Source organism: Thamnophis sirtalis, unplaced genomic scaffold (genome assembly GCF_051295495.1).
Source record: "Thamnophis sirtalis isolate CommonGarterSnake01/CBP01778 unplaced genomic scaffold, rThaSir2_p1.2 scaffold_6, whole genome shotgun sequence".
NCBI classification, from domain to species: domain Eukaryota; kingdom Metazoa; phylum Chordata; class Lepidosauria; order Squamata; family Natricidae; genus Thamnophis; species Thamnophis sirtalis.
The window spans coordinates 123,806,640-123,828,117 of record NW_028261386.1 but is presented as its reverse complement, the minus strand read 5'-3'; the positions used below and the strand labels follow the sequence as shown (position 1 = coordinate 123,828,117).

General features: G+C 42.6%; 1 protein-coding gene and 1 long non-coding RNA gene across 3 annotated transcripts; one reads left to right on the top strand and one right to left on the bottom strand.

The window, feature by feature from the left end:
• The first annotated feature begins 9,006 nt into the window (after positions 1-9,006).
• LOC148045199 (uncharacterized) lies at positions 9,007-11,517 on the top strand. The gene is made up of 3 exons (XR_015697099.1): positions 9,007-9,126; positions 9,881-9,938; positions 10,626-11,517. It is a non-coding gene; the product is annotated as an uncharacterized LOC148045199 (long non-coding RNA).
• An 803-nt stretch (positions 11,518-12,320) lies between these two features.
• On the bottom strand, positions 12,321-16,971 carry LOC148045198 (monocarboxylate transporter 1-like). 2 transcript variants are annotated; one of them, XR_015697098.1, is made up of 4 exons: positions 16,785-16,969; positions 16,417-16,544; positions 16,037-16,246; positions 12,321-12,748 (listed from the first exon to the last, which is right to left on the bottom strand). XR_015697098.1 is itself a non-coding variant. In XM_087718912.1 (4 exons), exons 1-4 carry the CDS (start codon positions 16,823-16,825, stop codon positions 15,701-15,703), a joined length of 480 nt encoding a protein of 159 aa, XP_087575038.1. In that variant the 5' UTR covers positions 16,826-16,971; the 3' UTR covers positions 15,639-15,700. The 2 variants fall into 2 exon arrangements, 1 of the variants encoding a protein (XP_087575038.1); XM_087718912.1 differs by lacking the exon at positions 12,321-12,748 and adding an exon at positions 15,639-15,801 and having other exon boundaries at positions 16,785-16,971.
• Between the last annotated feature and the right edge of the window lie 4,507 nt (positions 16,972-21,478).

The following is a 21,478-nucleotide window of genomic DNA, read 5'->3' as shown; positions in this document are numbered from 1 at the left end:
CAAAAATAATGAGTACAAAAAAAATTCTTATAACGAATACTGTAGTGAGTCACAAGGCAGCCAACACTGATAAGTTTTAGTTTGTGCATTGAGTGCTAAACAAACAAGTACTGGGACAACATTTTCACATCAAAATGTGTTCTAGTGCCAAGTTGTAAAGTAGTTGAGTAACGAGGTACCACTGTATTGATTTGGCTCAGCTTTTCTTCTAGTTACCTTGAACTCCAACATGAGGTTGCTTTGCTGAAGGTCCTGGCAGTTTCAGACCATCTCCCAAATGTTCTCTGTTAGTCAGGATTACATTTAAGATAGCTGATTCTGTTTTCATCCCTTGAAAAATGAGATTGCCTGCAAGAAACCTTCCACTCCTGAAATCTTCCACTCCTGAAACACCTTCCATGTTTAATTTTTTGACAGGGCAGCTGGAATTTTTACATTATAGCTATAGCTTGCCCTCTTGAGAATTTAGTTGATATAGAAAGAAATCAGCTGGCTGAAATAAACTCCCATGATCATGTCATTTTTCTTTCATACTCCATTAATTTTATCCATAATCTTAACAATATCTCGAATCTCTGAAATGCTGGGATGGATTAAATTCTTTTATCATGTCATAAAGGATATTTTGGGAGATACAGATGTTTCTATTTGGAGGGATCCAATAATTAACTTGGGGTACATGGCCCATTTGTTTTGTAACATTGTCCAAATCAGCCATTGCTATGGATGCCATTCTGTGTCATCCAACAGGATATACGTAAAGTTTGTATATTTTATTCCTTACTTTGCAGCATACAGCCTAAATCCTTATTTGAGTATATATTTATTGCCATGGAATGGTATCATTCTTAAGCCAGAATGAAACACCATACTGAATATCACTGTTGAGAATTTGTGTAAGCCATTTACTTGAATTTAAAATCTGACCCAAAATTAATGTTTAGCTTATTCTTTAATCATTTCTACATAATAAATCATAAGAAATAGGTTTTCTGTAACCACATGCAAAGATTAATAAATTTTTCCACATAATCAGATGAAAAAAAAGGTATTTGAAGAATGGAAGATGATGTCGGCACTATCCTTTCAACCATCCTCTGAGAATAAATATTAGATGATGATGTGAGATGGGAATATTTCAGTATACAGCACTATGGGTTCTTCTGCAACACGAAATTAATTTAAAAACTCAAAAAAACCTGCTTCATCCCTGATTTTGAAGGATAGTAAAATAGATACTGGCCAGATTTGCTATGAAATTGATGAAAGGGCCCCGGAACACAAAAAGTATAAACTTAAATCTTATATGATATGCAGTCCGTAACTTGCATTTATTCTTGTTCCTGTTTCTATAAGTGGAGTTATGTAACTGTTAAAACAATGGAGCAAATATTTCAAGAGTTTATTATGTATTCTGTATTAATTAAAATAATGTTTAAACTTGGGACAATGTCCAGGAGTATAAGCTTCTTTGGATTTCTTGTTCTGAGAATCAACAAACTCATATGGAGAAATCTAACATCTCACCAGCCTGCAAGATTAGCTCTACCAGCAGTGAAGAATCTAGTCACTAATAAATCCCAAAAGAATATCAAGAGTGTTTGAAGGATTCTAAGCAATCAACCATAAAGAATCAAGATGTTGAATCATCGATCAGCAAAGGATAAGTTTCTTTTACTTGACAGGGCACTGGATCTATCAGCAGACAAACTCAGCAAACAATAAAAGCAGAAGTGTTTAAGGTTACATCACTGGAATGTTGTTGGTTTTTTTGGTAATTTGATCCACGAATGGTTTTGCAAGCACTACCTCCAAAGTACTTTCTTAAATCTTGAGAAGTCCCATTAAACCTAAGTAGAAGATGGTGCCATTTTAAAGCTACAATTTATGCATACTTGTAGAATAAACGCAACTTAATTTTTTGAAACATTTAACAAATTACATAGATTCTAAATTGTAAGGAAACACCAGAATTAAGTACAGTGAAATAGAATGTTAAATAAACTGCCTATTCATATTTTAATTTTTTTTAATTATTTCACAGGGGCTTTGCTTTATTCATAGATCACAACAATTCCATACTTCTGTTAATATCTACTTTAAAGTAAATTTGGATGAATTACACTCTGATGCTCTGAAAATAAGAAAAACCAACAAATAAATAAATACATGTTTATTTAATTTAGGTGTCACCCAATGTATGTGTTACCCAATTCATCCACAGGTGACAAACATTATGTAAGAGTCTTGACAGCCCACCTGTGGAATTCTGATAAATCCAGAAACTGTTATAGAGACTAGAACTTAAATTTCTGCGATATCTCAGTTTATTTCAAAGATCGGATTTTTTTAAAGTAGATAAATTCAGGAATTTTCTTTCTTAGCAGGAAGCAAACCATTTTTTATTCCAGAGGTATAATACAATCTTAGAATACTGTAATATCAACAAAAATATAGCAGCCTTTTATTTTGAAACTTATTTATAAACTTTTCATTTATTTCTTGTGTAAATGTGATCCTGCTGGCATCACAGCAATAAGTAAATCCACAGAAAGGTGTTAATGATATGGTAACTATAGGAAATTGGCAGGAAAGTATAATCCGTGTCTTTTCATTAATTGTGGGACACATATGCTCTCTTTCCACATATGCTTGGTTTTCCCAGTCTCTATGTGAAACTTTTTTGTTTGGTTTACTAGGGAAATTTCAATTGAAGATATAGCAAGGATTGCAGCCAAATACTGTTTGATTGCAGTTAAAATGTGGCAACAGTTGATTGCATTAGATTAATATCTTTACCTTTTAGTTTATGTTTTGTATTATTGTGCACTTTTCTGCGAGAATTGTGATGTCCTTTGCTTCTTTTCCTGCTTCATTATTTCATATGCTTATCTAATCTTTGATTACATAAAAGTAATTTTAATTAGCAGTTTTGTTTTCGTTTGGATAACTAGTAAACACAGTGATGAAAATCAGCTGCCCGGAATCACTGCAACAATGAGATGAGCAATGTATAAATGTAATAAATAAATAAGTTAAATGGTCATAATAGGTTCCTGAATTTTAAAACTGGAGGCTGATGAAGAACTTCCTATTCACCAGCAATTATCCAAGCAATACTTTGGTTCAGTTCTCTCCCAAATTGAAGAATCATTGCATCTTACAATCATAATTAGTGATCAACAAATCTTAGTGAAATTGTGATCCATAGATGCCTCTTCTGCTTTTCTTTTTCAGAAATCAAGCACAGAATAAAATATTTTTGTTGTAGAAACATGTAAATAATATTACTATTACACCCCATGCTCTGTCCTGTGTCCCATTCCTGCTCTGTGATTCACCACTGCATAACAACAAATCTTCCTGTTACACACACATAAATGATACATTTTTAAAAGCCACCATACTAGCTAGCATCTTCTTTCTGTGTCTCCTATTTCTCTACATTTCTGTTCTGCCCAAAAGCTAATTGCTATAGCAATAAGACCATCTTTTTGTATGCTGTTGCATCATCATTTGATTTGAAAATAGACTAGAGCCAACTGTGCATAATTTATTTGCTGTGAGATTTTATTGGCCTTTGTTATGATTGACATAATTAGTCTGATGTACAATGTTCTGACAAATCTCATAAATCCTTCAGCATTTTTGAATTCCTCTGAGGCAGACTGTTTCTTCTTTATATAGATCTGACATATCTCTAGAAAACCATTTTTTCCTTCAGGGCTATCATAAATTGAACTGGAAGTTTTTCTTATGCGATAAGAATATCCAGGGTACCTGCGAGACCACCTACTGCCACCAGTAGCCTCCCACTGTCCAGTGCGATCCCACAGAGTTGGCCTCCTCAGGGTGCCGTCGGCCAGACAGTGTCGGCTAGAGACCCCCAGGGGGAGAGCCTTCCCTGTGGGAGCACCTTCCCTCTGGAATGAGCTGCCCCTGGAGCTTCGTATAATCCCCGACCTCCAGTCCTTTTGACGACCTCCAGTCCTTTTGACGCGCCCTAAGAAGTTGGCTTTTCCAGCAAGCCGGCCTGGCCTGAACAGAATAAAATAAATGATTAATGTAATTATTAATTTTAATCTAATTTTTAAAATTGTATTGTTAATATTAATTGGGTTTGTTTTTGGATACTTTATTTAATTTCCTTTTTAACTTTTGTAATGTTTTTTTTTTTAATATTGTACGCTGCCCTGAGTCCTCTGGGAGAAGGGCGGCATATAAATCCAATAAACACACAAACAAACAAGATTTACAATACCCTTGAAAATACTTCCTGGAATTAATCTTTCTTTTTCCTCTTATCAAGACTAATGAGCCTTTCTAATTTTAATTTTATTCTCCTTTATTCAAAGTATAACCCTTCTTTCGGTTTTTCCTTGTTGTAAGTTTCATTATGTTATTCTAGGATCACTATAAAGGTTTCAATAACTTAGGGCAGTATTTTTTTTTAGGAATATTGATGTATTTATAGACTATTCATATGACATTTATCAATCGACAAAGATCAGGTTTGAAAACAAAATCACATCCAACTCCGGTTAGAATTTTATTAAGCCTTTGTCCAACTGTATGCTCACATTTGTATATTACTCCACGATAAAGAGTTTATAAATTATCTCCAGGGGTCCCTAAGGACGTTCTAGGGTCTGTCGCTGGATGGTTGCAGCTGTTCATTGGGATCCATGTCTGGAAGAGAAAAGGGAGGGAGGAAGAAGAGCCAATCTCTGGTTTCAGTGGTTGGTGCTTCCCCTCCAAGACTCTCCATCCCAAGGTCAAACTCCCAAACAGGAAAAAGAGGGTCTCAACTCAATTGAGCTACAAAGCATAAATAATTTAAAATTCAGTTCTTTTCCAATTGTTTCTACACTATTGCATGGTTCCAATAGTTGTCCTAAATGTTGGATTTACTTTACAACTCAGTTTCTCTCCTTCTTTATCCCCTACGTTGCTTCTTTTTCAGTTTGTACCTGTTCCTGGGTGGTATCTTTTGGCCCACTTCTACTTAAGGATGGAAGTCCTCCCTAGGAAAATGATTGCACCTGACATCCTATCTCTCCTTAATTGGTTAGTTGAAACCCACCACTGCTCTGTATGCTGCTTTGTGTGTTCTGCAACACAACTCTCACAACGCTTCGCTGAACGTACTCACTCTCCCAATGGAAAGCTTACCTAGCAGGTTTTCTCATGAAAAAGTGCTGCAAAGCAAAAGCAAAAGCAAAAGCAAAAGCAAAAGCAAAAAAGCAGAAGCAAAAGCAAAAGCAAAAGCAAAAGCAAAAGCAAAAAAACAAAAGCAAAAGCAAAAGCAAAAGCAAAAGCAAAAGCAAAAGCAAAAGCAAAAAAGCAAAAGCAAAAGCAAAAGCAAAAGCAAAAGCAAAAAAGCAAAAGCAAAAAAGCAAAAGCAAAAGCAAAAGCAAAAAAGCAAAAGCAAAAAAGCAAAAGCAAAAGCAAAAGCAAAAGCAAAAAAGCAAAAGCAAAAGCAAAAAAGCAAAAGCAAAAGCAAAAGCAAAAGCAAAAAAGCAAAAGCAAAAGCAAAAAAGCAAAAAAGCAAAAGCAAAAGCAAAAAAGCAAAAGCAAAAAAGCAAAAAAGCAAAAGCAAAAAAGCAAAAAAGCAAAAGCAAAAAAGCAAAAGCAAAAGCATGTTTTCAAAAACAGAAGAAATGTGTGACAAAATTTGATTTTAATGTAAAGCATTACCTGGAGAGTAGGCCAGACTTGATCCCACGCCAACAATGATTCCACGTGTGAAAAATAGGGTTTTAAATTTTTCCGCATAGGATGACCACACCAGACCACCTATGGTCACCAGATCGCCAACTACTGCCACTTTGGTGGCTCCATATTTCACCACGGGTTTTCCGGACAGGGGAGCAAGCGTCATCATGAGAGCATGGCTGATTGATCCAACCCAAGCTTAAAAAGACAAATGCATTTAATTAAACATATAAAAAAATATCATAATAAAAATATTATCAACTCACTTGTATGTTTTACTGATGTAAATGACACCAATTCTTGTGGATTTCAAGAGCATTGACATATAGTTTAAACCATTTGCTTAAAGACTGTTAATAAGCAAGACATAATTATAAACAAAACTGCAGTACAATATATCAAAGCTATGCTGGAAACCTTAATGTAACAATGACCTCCCTATCTGCAAGTGACTCGATTCAAAAGAACCGAGAAGGGGCAGCATGTTTTCAAAAACAGAAGAAATGTGTGACAATAGCGCTATATGCACGCAAACCATCTCTCCATTCCAGCTTCTGGATCAGAAAGGGCTGCAGTTGATTTTGGATGACAGTCCCTGCAGCCCCTCCAGCCATCACCAAGCCAGTAGCCAAATAGCGTTTGCTTGTGAAATAAAGGCTCACCATGATCAGATCATGATGGTTGCAGCTGTTCATTGGGATCCATGTCTGGAAGAGAAAAGGGAGGGAGGAAGAAGAGTCAATCTCTGGTTTCAGTGGTTGGTGCTTCCCCTCCAAGACTCTCCATCCCAAGGTCAAACTCCCAAACAGGAAAAAGAGGGTCTCAACTCAATTGAGCTACAAAGCATAAATAATTTAAAATTCAGTTCTTTTCCAATTGTTTCTACACTATTGCATGGTTCCAATAGTTGTCCTAAATGTTGGATTTACTTTCTTTTCATTCCCGTGTTGCTACTTATTTATTGGGGGGGGGGGGCAGGGATGTATAGTTGTGTTGTGTCTGAGTAATTGTGTAGGAAAATTCAGAAACCTGAAAAGAACTCTTTGGGGTACTATGTATCCTTATTTTACCCAATATGGATTCTCTTCCCCCCCCCACACACACACAGGAAAAAGGAGATATTTAATTTAAAATGCCCAAAGCAGATACATACCTTTTTGAAGGGGCCTGTAGGCAAAGGCAGCCAGAACGCATATACCTAGAATAGCGCTATAGGCCCACAGGCTACCTCTCCATCCAAGCTTCTGGATTAGATAATGCTGAAGTTGATACTGGACGAAAGTTCCTGCAGGAAAAAGGAGATATTTAATTTAAAATGCCCAAAGCAGATACATACGGTTTTGAAGAGGCCTGTAGGCAAATCCACATATGCTTAGAATTGCACTATACAAACGCGAAATATCTCGCCATCCAAAAGTCTTAATGAAATAATAGTGAAGTTTATTCTTTACGAAAGTTCCTGCAGCCCCTCCAGCCATCACTAATCCTGTGGCAAATGAACACTTTGTTGTAAAATAAAGGCTAACCATAATGTCCTATGTGGAGATAGGACTCTGGTGTGAATGGAATGGACATGAGAGTGAGGAATATAAATTCTGATAAAACATTTTCTCTTGTCTTCATTTCTTTGCCTTGCCTGACTTATCTGCTTCGACACTAAGCAAGAGCCCAGTTTTGGGGACAACAAAACCAACATGGATTTTATTCAAGGTGCCAAAAGAAGAGAGAAGGTTCCACACACAGAAAATACTCCACAATTCTCCACTTTTCTCCTTTGCCAATTTCCCTCTTTCCCGCCACAAAATGGAGGACCCTGTGGGGCTTGTGCCATCTTTAGCTGTCTCTCTTACTGCCTGTAGAGGGCATTCTATAGTCTGGCCTTTAAGTGATGCCTGGCCTCTGCAGGCAGTGAGTAGGACAGCTAAAACTGGCAAAGACCCCACATCCTCCATTTTGTTGCTCAAGTCCCTTTTTAGAGAGGATTGTTTTTCCTTCCATAAAAAGGTAAGCAGGGAATAATGGACAAATGGAGTTGAAAGAGACCTTAGAGGTCATCTGTCCAACTGCCCAGTGCAAGATCTATTAGAGCATGTTTCTCAACCTTAGCAACCTGAAGAAGAGTGGACTTCAGCTCCAAAACCTCCCCAGTCAGCAATCAGGGTCCTTCTCCACTGGTTCTTTCCATGATTTAGCTGTCCCTCTCACTGCCTGTTGGGGGCAGTCTATCACCTGGCCTTGAAGCCATATCTGGCCAACGCAGACAGTGAGTAGGATAGCTAAAGCTTGCAAAGATTCATGGGTTTCTTCAGGCACCTTCTCACAAGGCCTTTTGAATATGAATCATATCTCTTTTATGCATATTTCCCTTTCATCATTTGGGCCTAGAGAGGGAAACCTGGATTCTCTGGATCTCTTAACACCAGATTATACTCCAAGGGACAAGATTTTAATTTCACTCCCAGAGAAGGGGTGGAATCTGGGGCTCCCCAACCTCTCCAGGTGACCGAGGGTTTCCCTTTCAGAGGGAGCCGCTCTGGCTGAAGCCAATTCGGGGCTCGAAGCCCCTTCAGGATTGGCTCATCAATGGATAACCCATACCCTCAAGGGAAGGCAGCCAGTTGGTGGTTATTGTTTAAATCTCAGGTCCAGGCCAATCAAAGCCTTGGCCTATGATGTCAGAGGCTCCTCCTAAGCTCATTGGCTGAAGCTCGCCATGGCAACCTCCAGCATCCTTGGGGAGTCTGGACCATATAATGGAGGCTCTGCTCAACATCCCTGGAAAGTGGCTGGATTGGATGGCTGGCACTGGGGGCATCGCAGGGTCTCCCTCGCCTGGGCTCCTCAGGAGGGAGAGACCCTTCACTTTAAGGCAGAACCAAGGGGGGAAGATTAGAAAAGTGGGGATTCCATTAAACTTCACAGACATGCTGATACCTGCCATGTTGGCAGCCTCCATACCTGTCACCAAACTCCTCATCCATCATGTCAAAAGTTCCTGTCACCAGAAAGGGGCTGGGCCTGGCTGGCTTTGTGGCGGTGAAGCGCACTCGGAAAAACCTGCAATCTTTAGGGGCCAAAAAAATGGCTTCAGGCTGTCCCAGTTGGGTGGGCATTGCAACTACAAAGCTAGAGGTTGATCTGCTTAATGATTTGGGGAAATTACTAAACTCTGATTTTGTTGGCCAGATAGTAGTTATTTCCCAATAACACACTTGGCCTGGCAACTGAACGTTTGTTTTCATTTTTTATTACTTGGATTTTTTACACCACCTTTATTATTTCTCTAAATAGCTCAAGGTAGTGAACATATCTAAGATTTCTTCATCCTCAAGAGAACAACCTTGTGAAGGCTGAGAGAAGGACTGGCTCAAGGTCACTCACTGGGCTTTCATGGTTGAGATGGGACTCGTAGTAAGTATTTGCAGGGGGGGGGTGTCTGTCTTAATTCCAAAGGTCACCACCTTTTCCTGTTATCAGAAATCATAGCAATACAAAGACAGTCAAATTGATAGAGAGCTGATACCGACTCCTGTGGGGTTTTTTGAGCAATGAGATGCCTTGAGTTGGATTCAGAATCAAATGGGAAGTCAGGATAGTTTGAAGAGAGACCAGTATTGAGGGATTTTGTTGGCGTTTCTCAAACTAGACCCCTTTAAGGTATGGGAGACTTCAACTCCCAGCCAGCCATTTAGCAAGCAGAATTCTGGGAGTTGAAGACCATTCAAGCCTTAAAAGGGCCAAGTTTGTGTTTTTATACAAAGTTATACTGCTTTAGGCCAGGGGTGTCAAACTCAAGGCCCACAGGCCAGATCTGGCCTGCAGAATGCTTAGATCCGGCCCGCAGGACACTCTGCAAATAGCGGACTGGCCCATGGCGCCTCTGTCAACAAAAACGGAGCTTGAGAGGGCCGCGAGTGGCCCTACTAAGCCCTAGTTCGCTGGTAGAGCACTGCAGGAGGCTGTCGCTGCTCAAAACGGAGCCTGGGAGGGGTGCCTCTTGACACGAGTGATGTCGAACTGACTACTCCCACCCTGGCCACACACACCCGCCCCCTCGAGGTCAAACACAACCCTAATACAGGCCTCAATGGAATTGAGTTTGACACCCCTGCTTTAGGCTTTTGTCATTTGATTGCATTAACCCTAATCTGTTCCCTGTTTGTAGGTTAAGGCAACAATGAAAAGGAAGTAGACAACAGAAGCCTTGAGCTGAAAGGGACCTTGTAAGTTAACCGCCTGCCTGCCTGCCTGACTGCCTGATAGATTGATTATGTGTCATCAAGTTGAATGTTGATGCCTAGTAGCCCATAGATCAATTTTCTCCATGGAGATCTGTCCCCAACCTGGTCCTCTGGGTCTCCCAACCTTCCCCCAGCCTCATTTTAGCTGCTTATGGGTGATCCTTCACTTTTCTCAGCATTGCAGACTTCTCCAGGGAATTTGGTCTGCATTGATTGACAGCATGGAAACTGTGTGGACTCTGAGTGACCACAGAGGTAAATAGATCACCTGTCCCCAGTCTGGACTTTCCGGTCTCCCAAAAGTTCACCCATCCACACAGTAATCAAATCCAGCAACCTTACCCTAAAATTTCCTCCCTTTCTCTTTCCTTCCACCTTTACCAGCATTAGGAACATTTCCAGAGAGCTGATTTTCACTTGATGTGGCTCAAATATGATATTTTGAACCTGATGGTTTTTAGTTGAGATCTGGGTAGATTATATTGAAAGGATCCTTCGTCAGGAGACCCCCCTCTGCAGATTGTTGGTTATCCACTCCTGCTGCATCTCATGCTAGCAGAAGATGATGGACTCCAAAACTTTAGGAAAAAGCCAGAATTGAGAAGGCAGGTTAGTAAAATTAGACCTGAACTGAGAGAGGATGTGACTGTGTCTCCATTTGTCAAACAGGTCAGCAACAAGGAAGAAATGGTCGTACAGCCAATATCCTTGGATGATCTCTCAGCGACCACTGATGGTCCCAACTTCCAGGTTGATGAACTGAGAGACTCCTTTGACTTTCAGACCCAGAAATTCCAGAAAGATAATCAGTGGATGAAAGATCAGCACAGCTATCTCCAGGAGAAAGTGGATCAACTTAAGACCACAACAGACGATCTGCAGAAGATCATGCCATCAGTTAGAGCTAGAGAACAAATCTTTGGTGAAATACATTAAAGAACTCTACAAAGAACTGCACGAGGTTACTTAGCCAAGTGTCCATCTCAAGTAAGAGAAGGCTGACTGAGAAAAACCTCAAAGAGGCGAGGAACTTTCTGCCAGACATTAAGAAGCACCTCCAGAGTCTGCAACATGAAGTGGCTGAGATGGACCACAGTTACCATGTGCAGAAAAACCACTACAGCCAACTGAGAAAGTCACCCCTCTTCAGAAGATGAGGGAAAACAAGAAGAAGCACCTCAAAAGTCTGCAGCAGCCGCATCTGAGATCCCAGATCCAGCTCTGGCCAGACTCACCTGGCACACAAGGTAGCAAGTCCCCCCCACTCATCACCTCCCAGGTACACCAGATAGGAAATATGACCAAATGAGGTAACTCTACTTTATTGGAAGGATACATAAGATAATCTTGAAAGTCTGAAAGTACATCTCTCCCACCAACTCTTTTGAAAGCCTGAAAAATGATGGAGGGTCCTTTCTGAGGTTCTTTCTGTGCCAGTTATGCACCTGGGGGCTCTCCCACCTTATCTGATTATTCCCTGTGCAGCAGCATCTCCTTCTCTCCCCAAGGTCATTTATTTGTTACTACTCCTTTATTTTTATAAACAACTCAAGGCAGTCAATCTATCAAACACACCTTCCTTCTCCTATTTCCCCTCACAACAACAACCCTGTGAAGTAGAAGGTATAGTGACTGACCGACAGTCACCCAGCTTTGATGACTAAGGTGGGACTAGAACTCAGGATCTTCCACTTTCTAGCCTGGTGCCATATTTTATTTGCACTTATCTTTACACTTCCTTAATAGTTTGCGGGAATGCCTGGATCCAGCAAAGTATTAACTACGGTACTCCCTCATAATTAAGTTAATTAATTAAGATAATGCCTCATAAAACTGAGGAGGTGTGAATAGCAATTGGTCCTTGCTCATCTAGTTTTCTATGTTGTCATTAATACAGGCGGGATAGTTGAAGAAATAGGATTTTGTGATCAAACATGTATACCAATTCTTAGATAAAGCTACTTTGATCTTGTTTTAAAAATACCATCCAGCTTTTAGAACAATATCTACGATTTCCTAATAGAGTGCATAAGTAAACTCTAGTAGAAAAATAGATAATGTTTAGCAGTAGGACTTAACAAGACCCTTTTATTTCACATAAGAACAAATGAATGGCAGCTACAATGTGAATCTTTCATTAAGATTTCATTTATACTTTTTGTCATATCATTTCTTTTTTTAATCAAATTTTTATTTTATTCAAAACCTCCAAAAAATGTAATTAAAATTACAAACAAGCCCCAAAAGTTAAATAAAACTACATAAAAAGTACATAAAAAGAAAAACGAAAAGAACCAGTTCAGGTGAGGAAACCAGGAATCTCTCAGCAGGGAAAAAAAAACCCTGCTGAGTCTGGATGCCATCATCCCTGAGTCCTGCAGGTCATTTTCCACCAGATGTCCAAGAATTTGAAGCCCTGGCATGGTCCTTCTTGACCTGGGCAACTAGAGAGCCAATCTGGGTTTCTGTTCTATGTGCTTTCCTCTATTGTTTATGGGAGAGACACTCTTTGTCCGATTCCTCTCATGAGTCCTGTTCAGTATGGTTGAACCTGAGGTGTAGCCCTAATCTTCCTCAGAGCACACAAGCCCCACAACCATGTCAAGGTCCTGCCTCATGGGGGAGGGGGGGATTGTGGTTCTTCACACAGTCAGCTAGATGTTCAGACTGGATGTCAGCTCTTCCAAGGAAGGCGGCCTTTGGCAACTGACTGATGGTGAGATTGTCAATGCCGATGGGGTCCAAATTGGGCTCCAGTTGTTTTGGGATTTCACCCACTGCAGCTATTCATCCTGGGGCAAAAGAAGCACCAATGTAATATTTTAATTAAAAAAATAAGTAAGCAAGAAATAATAAATAAAACGTAACAACCAAATTAATATTTAAAACTACCAGGCTCCCACTCTTCTTCCTTTTTAGCTTCCAAGGCCAGCCATCCCCACCCAAAAACCCAAAGCAGGCACTGCAAAGCAACCAAGGAACCCAGGTGACCTCAAGAGGCCCCAAATCCTCTCCCTTCAGCTAAGACTCTTCTTTTGGACATAGAATTAAATAATAATATCATCATAATGAGAAAAAACCAACAACCAAATTAGTTCAAACACTTACCATCCATCACATTGTCGTGCAACGTAGAACGTCTGACATCCTTCGCTCATCAATGATGGGGATGTTGGGGTAGATGAGTTCCGGTATGTACGGTTCCACAGTGATGATATCAGCCTCCACATCTTCGTTTTGTTTCTCTGGTGACACTTGCAGACACCTTTTTCTGGGGATTGAAGAAGAGGAAAAGAATCAAATATAACTGACTAGTACATTGTCTTCTTGACAATGATAATGAAGATAATTCTTAATGGGGGCTCCAGATTTTCAACAACAACAAAAAAGATTGGGGGTTGGACTAGAAGACCTTCAAGGTCCCTTCTAGCCCTGAGGGATTCTATTCTTTCTCCTATTAGTTCCACCAACATTTTGGGGGGGGGGGCTTTCAGTGCCCCAGGGCTCCCCAGGTTGTGGTGATTTCACTCCCCTGATCAGAGCCACTTAGTTGCACTGGTGGAGAAATAGGCAGAGGCCAAGGAATACATAGATCCCAAGGACAAACAAAGTCGCCTTCCAGGGGTCCCTAAGGACGTTCTAGGGTCTGTCGCTGGATGGTTGCAGCTGTTCATTGGGATCCATGTCTGGAAGAGAAAAGGGAGGGAGGAAGAAGAGTCAATCTCTGGTTTCAGTGGTTGGTGCTTCCCCTCCAAGAACGCATATGCCAGAACGCATATACCTAGAATAGCGCTATAGGCCTGCAGGCTGCCTGTCCATTCAAGCTTATGGATGAGAAAGGGCTGCAGTTGATTTAGGATGACCGTCCCTGCAGCCCCTCCAGCCATCACCAGGCCAGTAGCCAAATAGCGTTTGCTTGTGAAATAAAGGCTCACCATGATCAGACCATGATGGTTGCAGCTGTTCATTGGGATCCATGTCTGGAAGAGAAAAGGGAGGGAGGAAGAAGAGTCAATCTCTGGTTTCAGTGGTTGGTGCTTCCCCTCCAAGACTCTCCATCCCAAGGTCAAACTCCCAAACAGGAAAAAGAGGGTCTCAACTCAATTTAGCTACAAAGCATAAATAATTTAAAATTCAGTTCTTTTCCAATTGTTTCTACACTATTGCATGGTTCCAATAGTTCTCCTAAATGAACGCATATACCTAGAATAGCGCTATAGGCCCACAGGCTACCTCTCCATCCAAGCTTCTGGATTAGATAATGCTGAAGTTGATACTGGACGAAAGTTCCTGCAGGAAAAAGGAGATATTTAATTTAAAATGCCCAAAGCAGATACATACCTTTTTGAAGGGGCCTATAGGCAAAGGCAGCCAGAACGCATATACCTAGAATAGCGCTATAGGCCCACAGGCTACCTCTCCATCCAAGCTTCTGGATTAGATAATGCTGAAGTTGATACTGGACGAAAGTTCCTGCAGGAAAAAGGAGATATTTAATTTAAAATGCCCAAAGCAGATACATACCTTTTTGAAGGGGCCTGTAGGCAAAGGCAGCCAGAACGCATATACCTAGAATAGCGCTATAGGCCTCAAACTAGCACCAAGCGCCCCGTTTTCAGCAAAGGAAGCCCGGGGAGGCCCTTTGTGGGCGGCCAGTCCTAGCCGCTTGCGCCCAGCACTGCAGCTGAGGTGAAGCCCCAAAGCCCCCGCTGCCACCAGAATATCTTCTGCCGCCACCTCCTCCTCCTCCTCCAACAGCACTGCCAGATTTGCCGTCTGACACTGCGGCTGAGGTGAAGCTGCCAAAGCTCCCGCCACCACCCCCGCCCATGGCAGTGACACATCCCTTTCCGCTCCTGAACTGGGCACCGCGTTATCCCTGTCCCCTCCTCCTTCTGTTTCAAAAACAGAAGAAATGTCTGACAAAATTTGATTTTAATGTAAAGCATTACCTGGAGCGTAGGCCAGACTTGATCCCACGCCGACAATGATTCCCCGGCTGAAAAATAGGTACTTGAATTTTTCTGTATATGATGACCACAGCAGACCACCTATGGTCACCAGATCGCCAACTACTGCCACTTTGGCGGCTCCGTACCTCACCACGAGTTTCCCGGACAGGGGAGCAAGCGTCATCATCAGAGCGTGGCTGATTGATCCAACCCAAGCTTAAAAAGACAAAGGCATTTAATTAAACATATAAAAAAATATCGTAAAAAAAATATTATCAACTCACTTGTATGTTTTACTGATGTAAATGACACCAATTCTTGTGGATTTCAAGAGCATTGACATATAGTTTAAACCATTTGCTTAAAGACTGTTAACAAGCAAGACCTTTTTGAAGGGGCCTGTAGGCAAAGGCAGCCAGAACGCATAGACCTAGAATAGCGCTATAGGCCTGCAGGCTGCCTCCCCATTTCAGCTTCTGGATCAGAAAGGGCTGCAGTTCATTTTGGATGACAGTCCCTGCAGCCCCTCCAGCCATCACCAGGCCAGTAGCCAAAGCGCGTTTCCTGGTGAAATACTTACTAACCATGATCAGACCTATCAAGAAACAAAGGGAAATTGAAAGTAGTTGTTTTATATTGAAGTCCAGTCAATAAAGGCTGACTTTGCGGCAATAGATGCTGCAGTATATACTGGACGAAAGTTCCTGCAGCCCGAAAATTACGTAAGGGTGCAAAAATGGCCATAAGTCACTGAGGGAAACCTACCTGTTGCTGGAGCTGGGAATTTCATGTTTAGCAGCCAAGAGGTCCCAGTACTGGAAGGCAGGTTCTGTATGGACCCAGAAAGGGACCAACAGGCCGATCCAGTGTCCCTTGTTTCTGATGGTCGGGTTCTGCGGAATAAGACAGGCCCAGGGTAAATGCAAGGCTGACCTTCTGGAACCCAACAGCAAGCCCATCTCATCCAGGGGTAAGAAAGGCTGCTTCCTCAACAAACTCACCTCGGATGGGATCTGCCTTTTATAGATTTGAAGCAGCTGGTTCAGGGACCGGGTTGCTCTCCCCCCCCACACACACACACAGGAAAAAGGAGATATTTAATTTAAAATGCACAAAGCAGATACATACGGTTGTGAAGGGGCCTGTAGGCTAAGGCAGCCAGAACGCATATGGCCAGCATTCCGCTATAGACCATTAGGCTGCCTGTCCATTCCAGCTTATAGATGAGAAAGGGCTGCAGTTGATTTAGGATGACCGTCCCTGCAGCCCCTCCAGCCATCACCAGGCCAGTAGCCAAAGTGCGTTTGCTGCTGAAATAGAGGCTAACCATGATGAGACCTATCAAGAAACAAACAGAAATTGAAAGTAGTTGTTTTATATTGAAGTCCAGTCAATAAAGGCTGACTTTCCGGCAATAGATGCTGCAGTATATACTGGACGAAAGTTCCTGCAGCCCGAAAATTACGTAAGGGTGCAAAAATGGCCATAAGTCACTGAGGGAAACCTACCTGTTGCTGGAGCTGGGAATTTCATGTTTAGCAGCCAAGAGGTCCCAGTACTGGAAGGCAGGTTCTGTATGGACCCAGAAAGGGACCAACAGGCCGATCCAGTGTCCCTTGTTTCTGATGGTCGGGTTCTGCGGAATAAGACAGGCCCAGGGTAAATGCAAGGCTGACCTTCTGGAACCCAACAGCAAGCCCATCTCATCCAGGGGTAAGAAAGGCTGCTTCCTCAACCAACTCACCTCGGATGGGATCTGCCTTTTATAGATTTGAAGCAGCTGGTTCAGGGACCGGGTTGCTCTCTCCCCCCTCCCCCCACACACACACAGGAAAAAGGAGATATTTAATTTAAAATGCCCAAAGCAGATACATACCTTTTTGAAGGGGCCTGTAGGCTAAGGCAGCCAGAACGCATATACCTAGCATAGCGCTATAGGCCCTTAGGCTGCCTCTCCATTCCAGCTTATGGATGAGAAAGGGCTGCAGTTGATACTGGAGGACAGTCCCTGCAGCCCCTCCAGCCATCACCAGGCCAGTAGCCAAAGCGCGTTTCCTCGTGAAATAAACGCTAACCATGATCAGACCTATCAAGAAACACCAATGTAATATTTTAATTAAAAAAATAAGTAAGCAAGAAATAATAAATAAAACGTAACAACCAAATTAATATTTAAAACTACCAGGCTCCCCCTCTTCTTCCTTTTTAGCTTCCAAGGCCAGCCATCCCCACCCAAAAACCCAAAGCAGGCACTGCAAAGCAACCAAGGACCCCAGGTGACCTCAAGAGGCCCCAAATCCTCTCCCTTCAGCTAAGACTCTTCTTTTGGACATAGAATTAAATAACAATAATATCATCCTAATGAGAAAAAACCAACAACCAAATTAGTTCAAACACTTACCATCCATCACATTGTCGTGCAACGTAGAACGTCTGACATCCTTCGCTCATCAATGATGGGGATGTTGGGGTAGATGAGTTCCGGTATGTACGGTTCCACAGTGATGATATCAGCCTCCACATCTTCGTTTTGTTTCTCTGGTGACACTTGCAGACACCTTTTTCTGGGGATTGAAGAAGAGGAAAAGAATCAAATATAACTGACTAGTACATTGTCTTCTTGACAATGATAATGAAGATAATTCTTAATGGGGGCTCCAGATTTTCAACAACAACAAAAAAGATTGGGGGTTGGACTAGAAGACCTTCAAGGTCCCTTCTAGCCCTGAGGGATTCTATTCTTTCTCCTATTAGTTCCACCAACATTTGGGGGGGGGCTTTCAGTGCCCCAGGGCTCCCCAGGTTGTGGTGATTTCACTCCCCTGATCAGAGCCACTTAGTTGCACTGGTGGAGAAATAGGCAGAGGCCAAGGAATACATAGATCCCAAGGACAAACAAAGTCGCCTTCCAGGGGTCCCTAAGGACGTTCTAGGGTCTGTCGCTGGATGGTTGCAGCTGTTCATTGGGATCCATGTCTGGAAGAGAAAAGGGAGGGAGGAAGAAGAGTCAATCTCTGGTTTCAGTGGTTGGTGCTTCCCCTCCAAGACTCTCCATCCCAAGGTCAAACTCCCAAACAGGAAAAATAGGGTCTCAACTCAATTTAGCTACAAAGCATAAATAATTTAAAATTCAGTTCTTTTCCAATTGTTTCTACACTATTGCATGGTTCCAATAGTTGTCCTAAATGAACGCATATACCTAGAATAGCGCTATAGGCCCACAGGCTACCTCTCCATCCAAGCTTCTGGATTAGATAATGCTGAAGTTGATACTGGACGAAAGTTCCTGCAGGAAAAAGGAGATATTTAATTTAAAATGCCCAAAGCAGATACATACCTTTTTGAAGGGGCCTGTAGGCAAAGGCAGCCAGAACGCATATACCTAGAATAGCGCTATAGGCCTCAAACTAGCACCAAGCGCCCCGTTTTCAGCAAAGCAAGCCCGGGGAGGCCCTTTGTGGGCGGCCAGTCCTAGCCGCTTGCGCCCAGCACTGCAGCTGAGGTGAAGCCCCAAAGCCCCCGCTGCCACCAGAATATCTTCTGCCGCCACCTCCTCCTCCTCCAACAGCACTGCCAGATTTGCCGTCTGACACTGCGGCTGAGGTGAAGCTGCCAAAGCTCCCGCCACCACCCCCGCCCATGGCAGTGACACATCCCCTTCCGCTCCTGAACTGGGCACCGCGTTACCCCTGTCCCCTCCTCCTTCTGTTTCAAAAACAGAAGAAATGTCTGACAAAATTTGATTTTAATGTAAAGCATTACCTGGAGCGTAGGCCAGACTTGATCCCACGCCGACAATGATTCCCCGGCTGAAAAATAGGTACTTGAATTTTTCTGTATATGATGACCACAGCAGACCACCTATGGTCACCAGATCGCCAACTACTGCCACTTTGGCGGCTCCATACCTCACCATGAGTTTCCCGGACAGGGGAGCAAGCGTCATCATCAGAGCGTGGCTGATTGATCCAACCCAAGCTTAAAAAGACAAATGCATTTAATTAAACATATAAAAAAATATCGTAAAAAAAATATTATCAACTCACTTGTATGTTTTACTGATGTAAATGACACCAATTCTTGTGGGTTTCAAGAGCATTGACATATAGTTTAAACCATTTGCTTAAAGACTGTTAATAAGCAGGACCTTTTTGAAGGGGCCTGTAGGCAAAGGCAGCCAGAACGCATAGACCTAGAATAGCGCTATAGGCCTGCAGGCTGCCTCCCCATTTCAGCTTCTGGATCAGAAAGGGCTGCAGTTCATTTTGGATGACAGTCCCTGCAGCCCCTCCAGCCATCACCAGGCCAGTAGCCAAATGGCCTTTCCTGGTGAAATACTTACTAACCATGATCAGACCTATCAAGAAACAGAGAGAAATTGAAAGTAGTTGTTTTATATTGAAGTCCAGTCAATAAAGGCTGACTTTCCGGCAATAGATGCTGCAGTATATACTGGACGAAAGTTCCTGCAGCCCGAAAATTACGTAAGGGTGCAAAAATGGCCATAAGTCACTGAGGGAAACCTACCTGTTGCTGGAGCTGGGAATTTCATGTTTAGCAGCCAAGAGGTCCCAGTACTGGAAGGCAGGTTCTGTATGGACCCAGAAAGGGACCAACAGGCCGATCCAGTGTCCCTTGTTTCTGATGGTCGGGTTCTGCGGAATAAGACAGGCCCAGGGTAAATGCAAGGCTGACCTTCTGGAACCCAACAGCAAGCCCATCTCATCCAGGGGTAAGAAAGGCTGCTTCCTCAACCAACTCACCTCGGATGGGATCTGCCTTTTATAGATTTGAAGCAGCTGGTTCAGGGACCGGGTTGCTCTCTCCCCCCTCCCCCCCCCACACACACAGGAAAAAGGAGATATTTAATTTAAAATGCCCAAAGCAGATACATACCTTTTTGAAGGGGCCTGTAGGCTAAGGCAGCCAGAACGCATATACCTAGCATAGCGCTATAGGCCCTTAGGCTGCCTCTCCATTCCAGCTTATGGATGAGAAAGGGCTGCAGTTGATACTGGAGGACAGTCCCTGCAGCCCCTCCAGCCATCACCAGGCCAGTAGCCAAAGCGCGTTTCCTCGTGAAATAAACGCTAACCATGATCAGACCTATCAAGAAACACCAATGTAATATTTTAATTAAAAAAATAAGTAAGCAAGAAATAATAAATAAAACGTAACAACCAAATTAATATTTAAAACTACCAGGCTCCCCCTCTTCTTCCTTTTTAGCTTCCAAGGCCAGCCATCCCCACCCAAAAACCCAAAGCAGGCACTGCAAAGCAACCAAGGACCCCAGGTGACCTCAAGAGGCCCCAAATCCTCTCCCTTCAGCTAAGACTCTTCTTTTGGACATAGAATTAAATAACAATAATATCATCCTAATGAGAAAAAACCAACAACCAAATTAGTTCAAACACTTACCATCCATCACATTGTCGTGCAACGTAGAACGTCTGACATCCTTCGCTCATCAATGATGGGGATGTTGGGGTAGATGAGTTCCGGTATGTACGGTTCCACAGTGATGATATCAGCCTCCACATCTTCGTTTTGTTTCTCTGGTGACACTTGCAGACACCTTTTTCTGGGGATTGAAGAAGAGGAAAAGAATCAAATATAACTGACTAGTACATTGTCTTCTTGACAATGATAATGAAGATAATTCTTAATGGGGGCTCCAGATTTTCAACAACAACAAAAAAGATTGGGGGTTGGACTAGAAGACCTTCAAGGTCCCTTCTAGCCCTGAGGGATTCTATTCTTTCTCCTATTAGTTCCACCAACATTTGGGGGGGGGCTTTCAGTGCCCCAGGGCTCCCCAGGTTGTGGTGATTTCACTCCCCTGATCAGAGCCACTTAGTTGCACTGGTGGAGAAATAGGCAGAGGCCAAGGAATACATAGATCCCAAGGACAAACAAAGTCGCCTTCCAGGGGTCCCTAAGGACGTTCTAGGGTCTGTCGCTGGATGGTTGCAGCTGTTCATTGGGATCCATGTCTGGAAGAGAAAAGGGAGGGAGGAAGAAGAGTCAATCTCTGGTTTCAGTGGTTGGTGCTTCCCCTCCAAGACTCTCCATCCCAAGGTCAAACTCCCAAACAGGAAAAATAGGGTCTCAACTCAATTTAGCTACAAAGCATAAATAATTTAAAATTCAGTTCTTTTCCAATTGTTTCTACACTATTGCATGGTTCCAATAGTTGTCCTAAATGAACGCATATACCTAGAATAGCGCTATAGGCCCACAGGCTACCTCTCCATCCAAGCTTCTGGATTAGATAATGCTGAAGTTGATACTGGACGAAAGTTCCTGCAGGAAAAAGGAGATATTTAATTTAAAATGCCCAAAGCAGATACATACCTTTTTGAAGGGGCCTGTAGGCAAAGGCAGCCAGAACGCATATACCTAGAATAGCGCTATAGGCCTCAAACTAGCACCAAGCGCCCCGTTTTCAGCAAAGCAAGCCCGGGGAGGCCCTTTGTGGGCGGCCAGTCCTAGCCGCTTGCGCCCAGCACTGCAGCTGAGGTGAAGCCCCAAAGCCCCCGCTGCCACCAGAATATCTTCTGCCGCCAC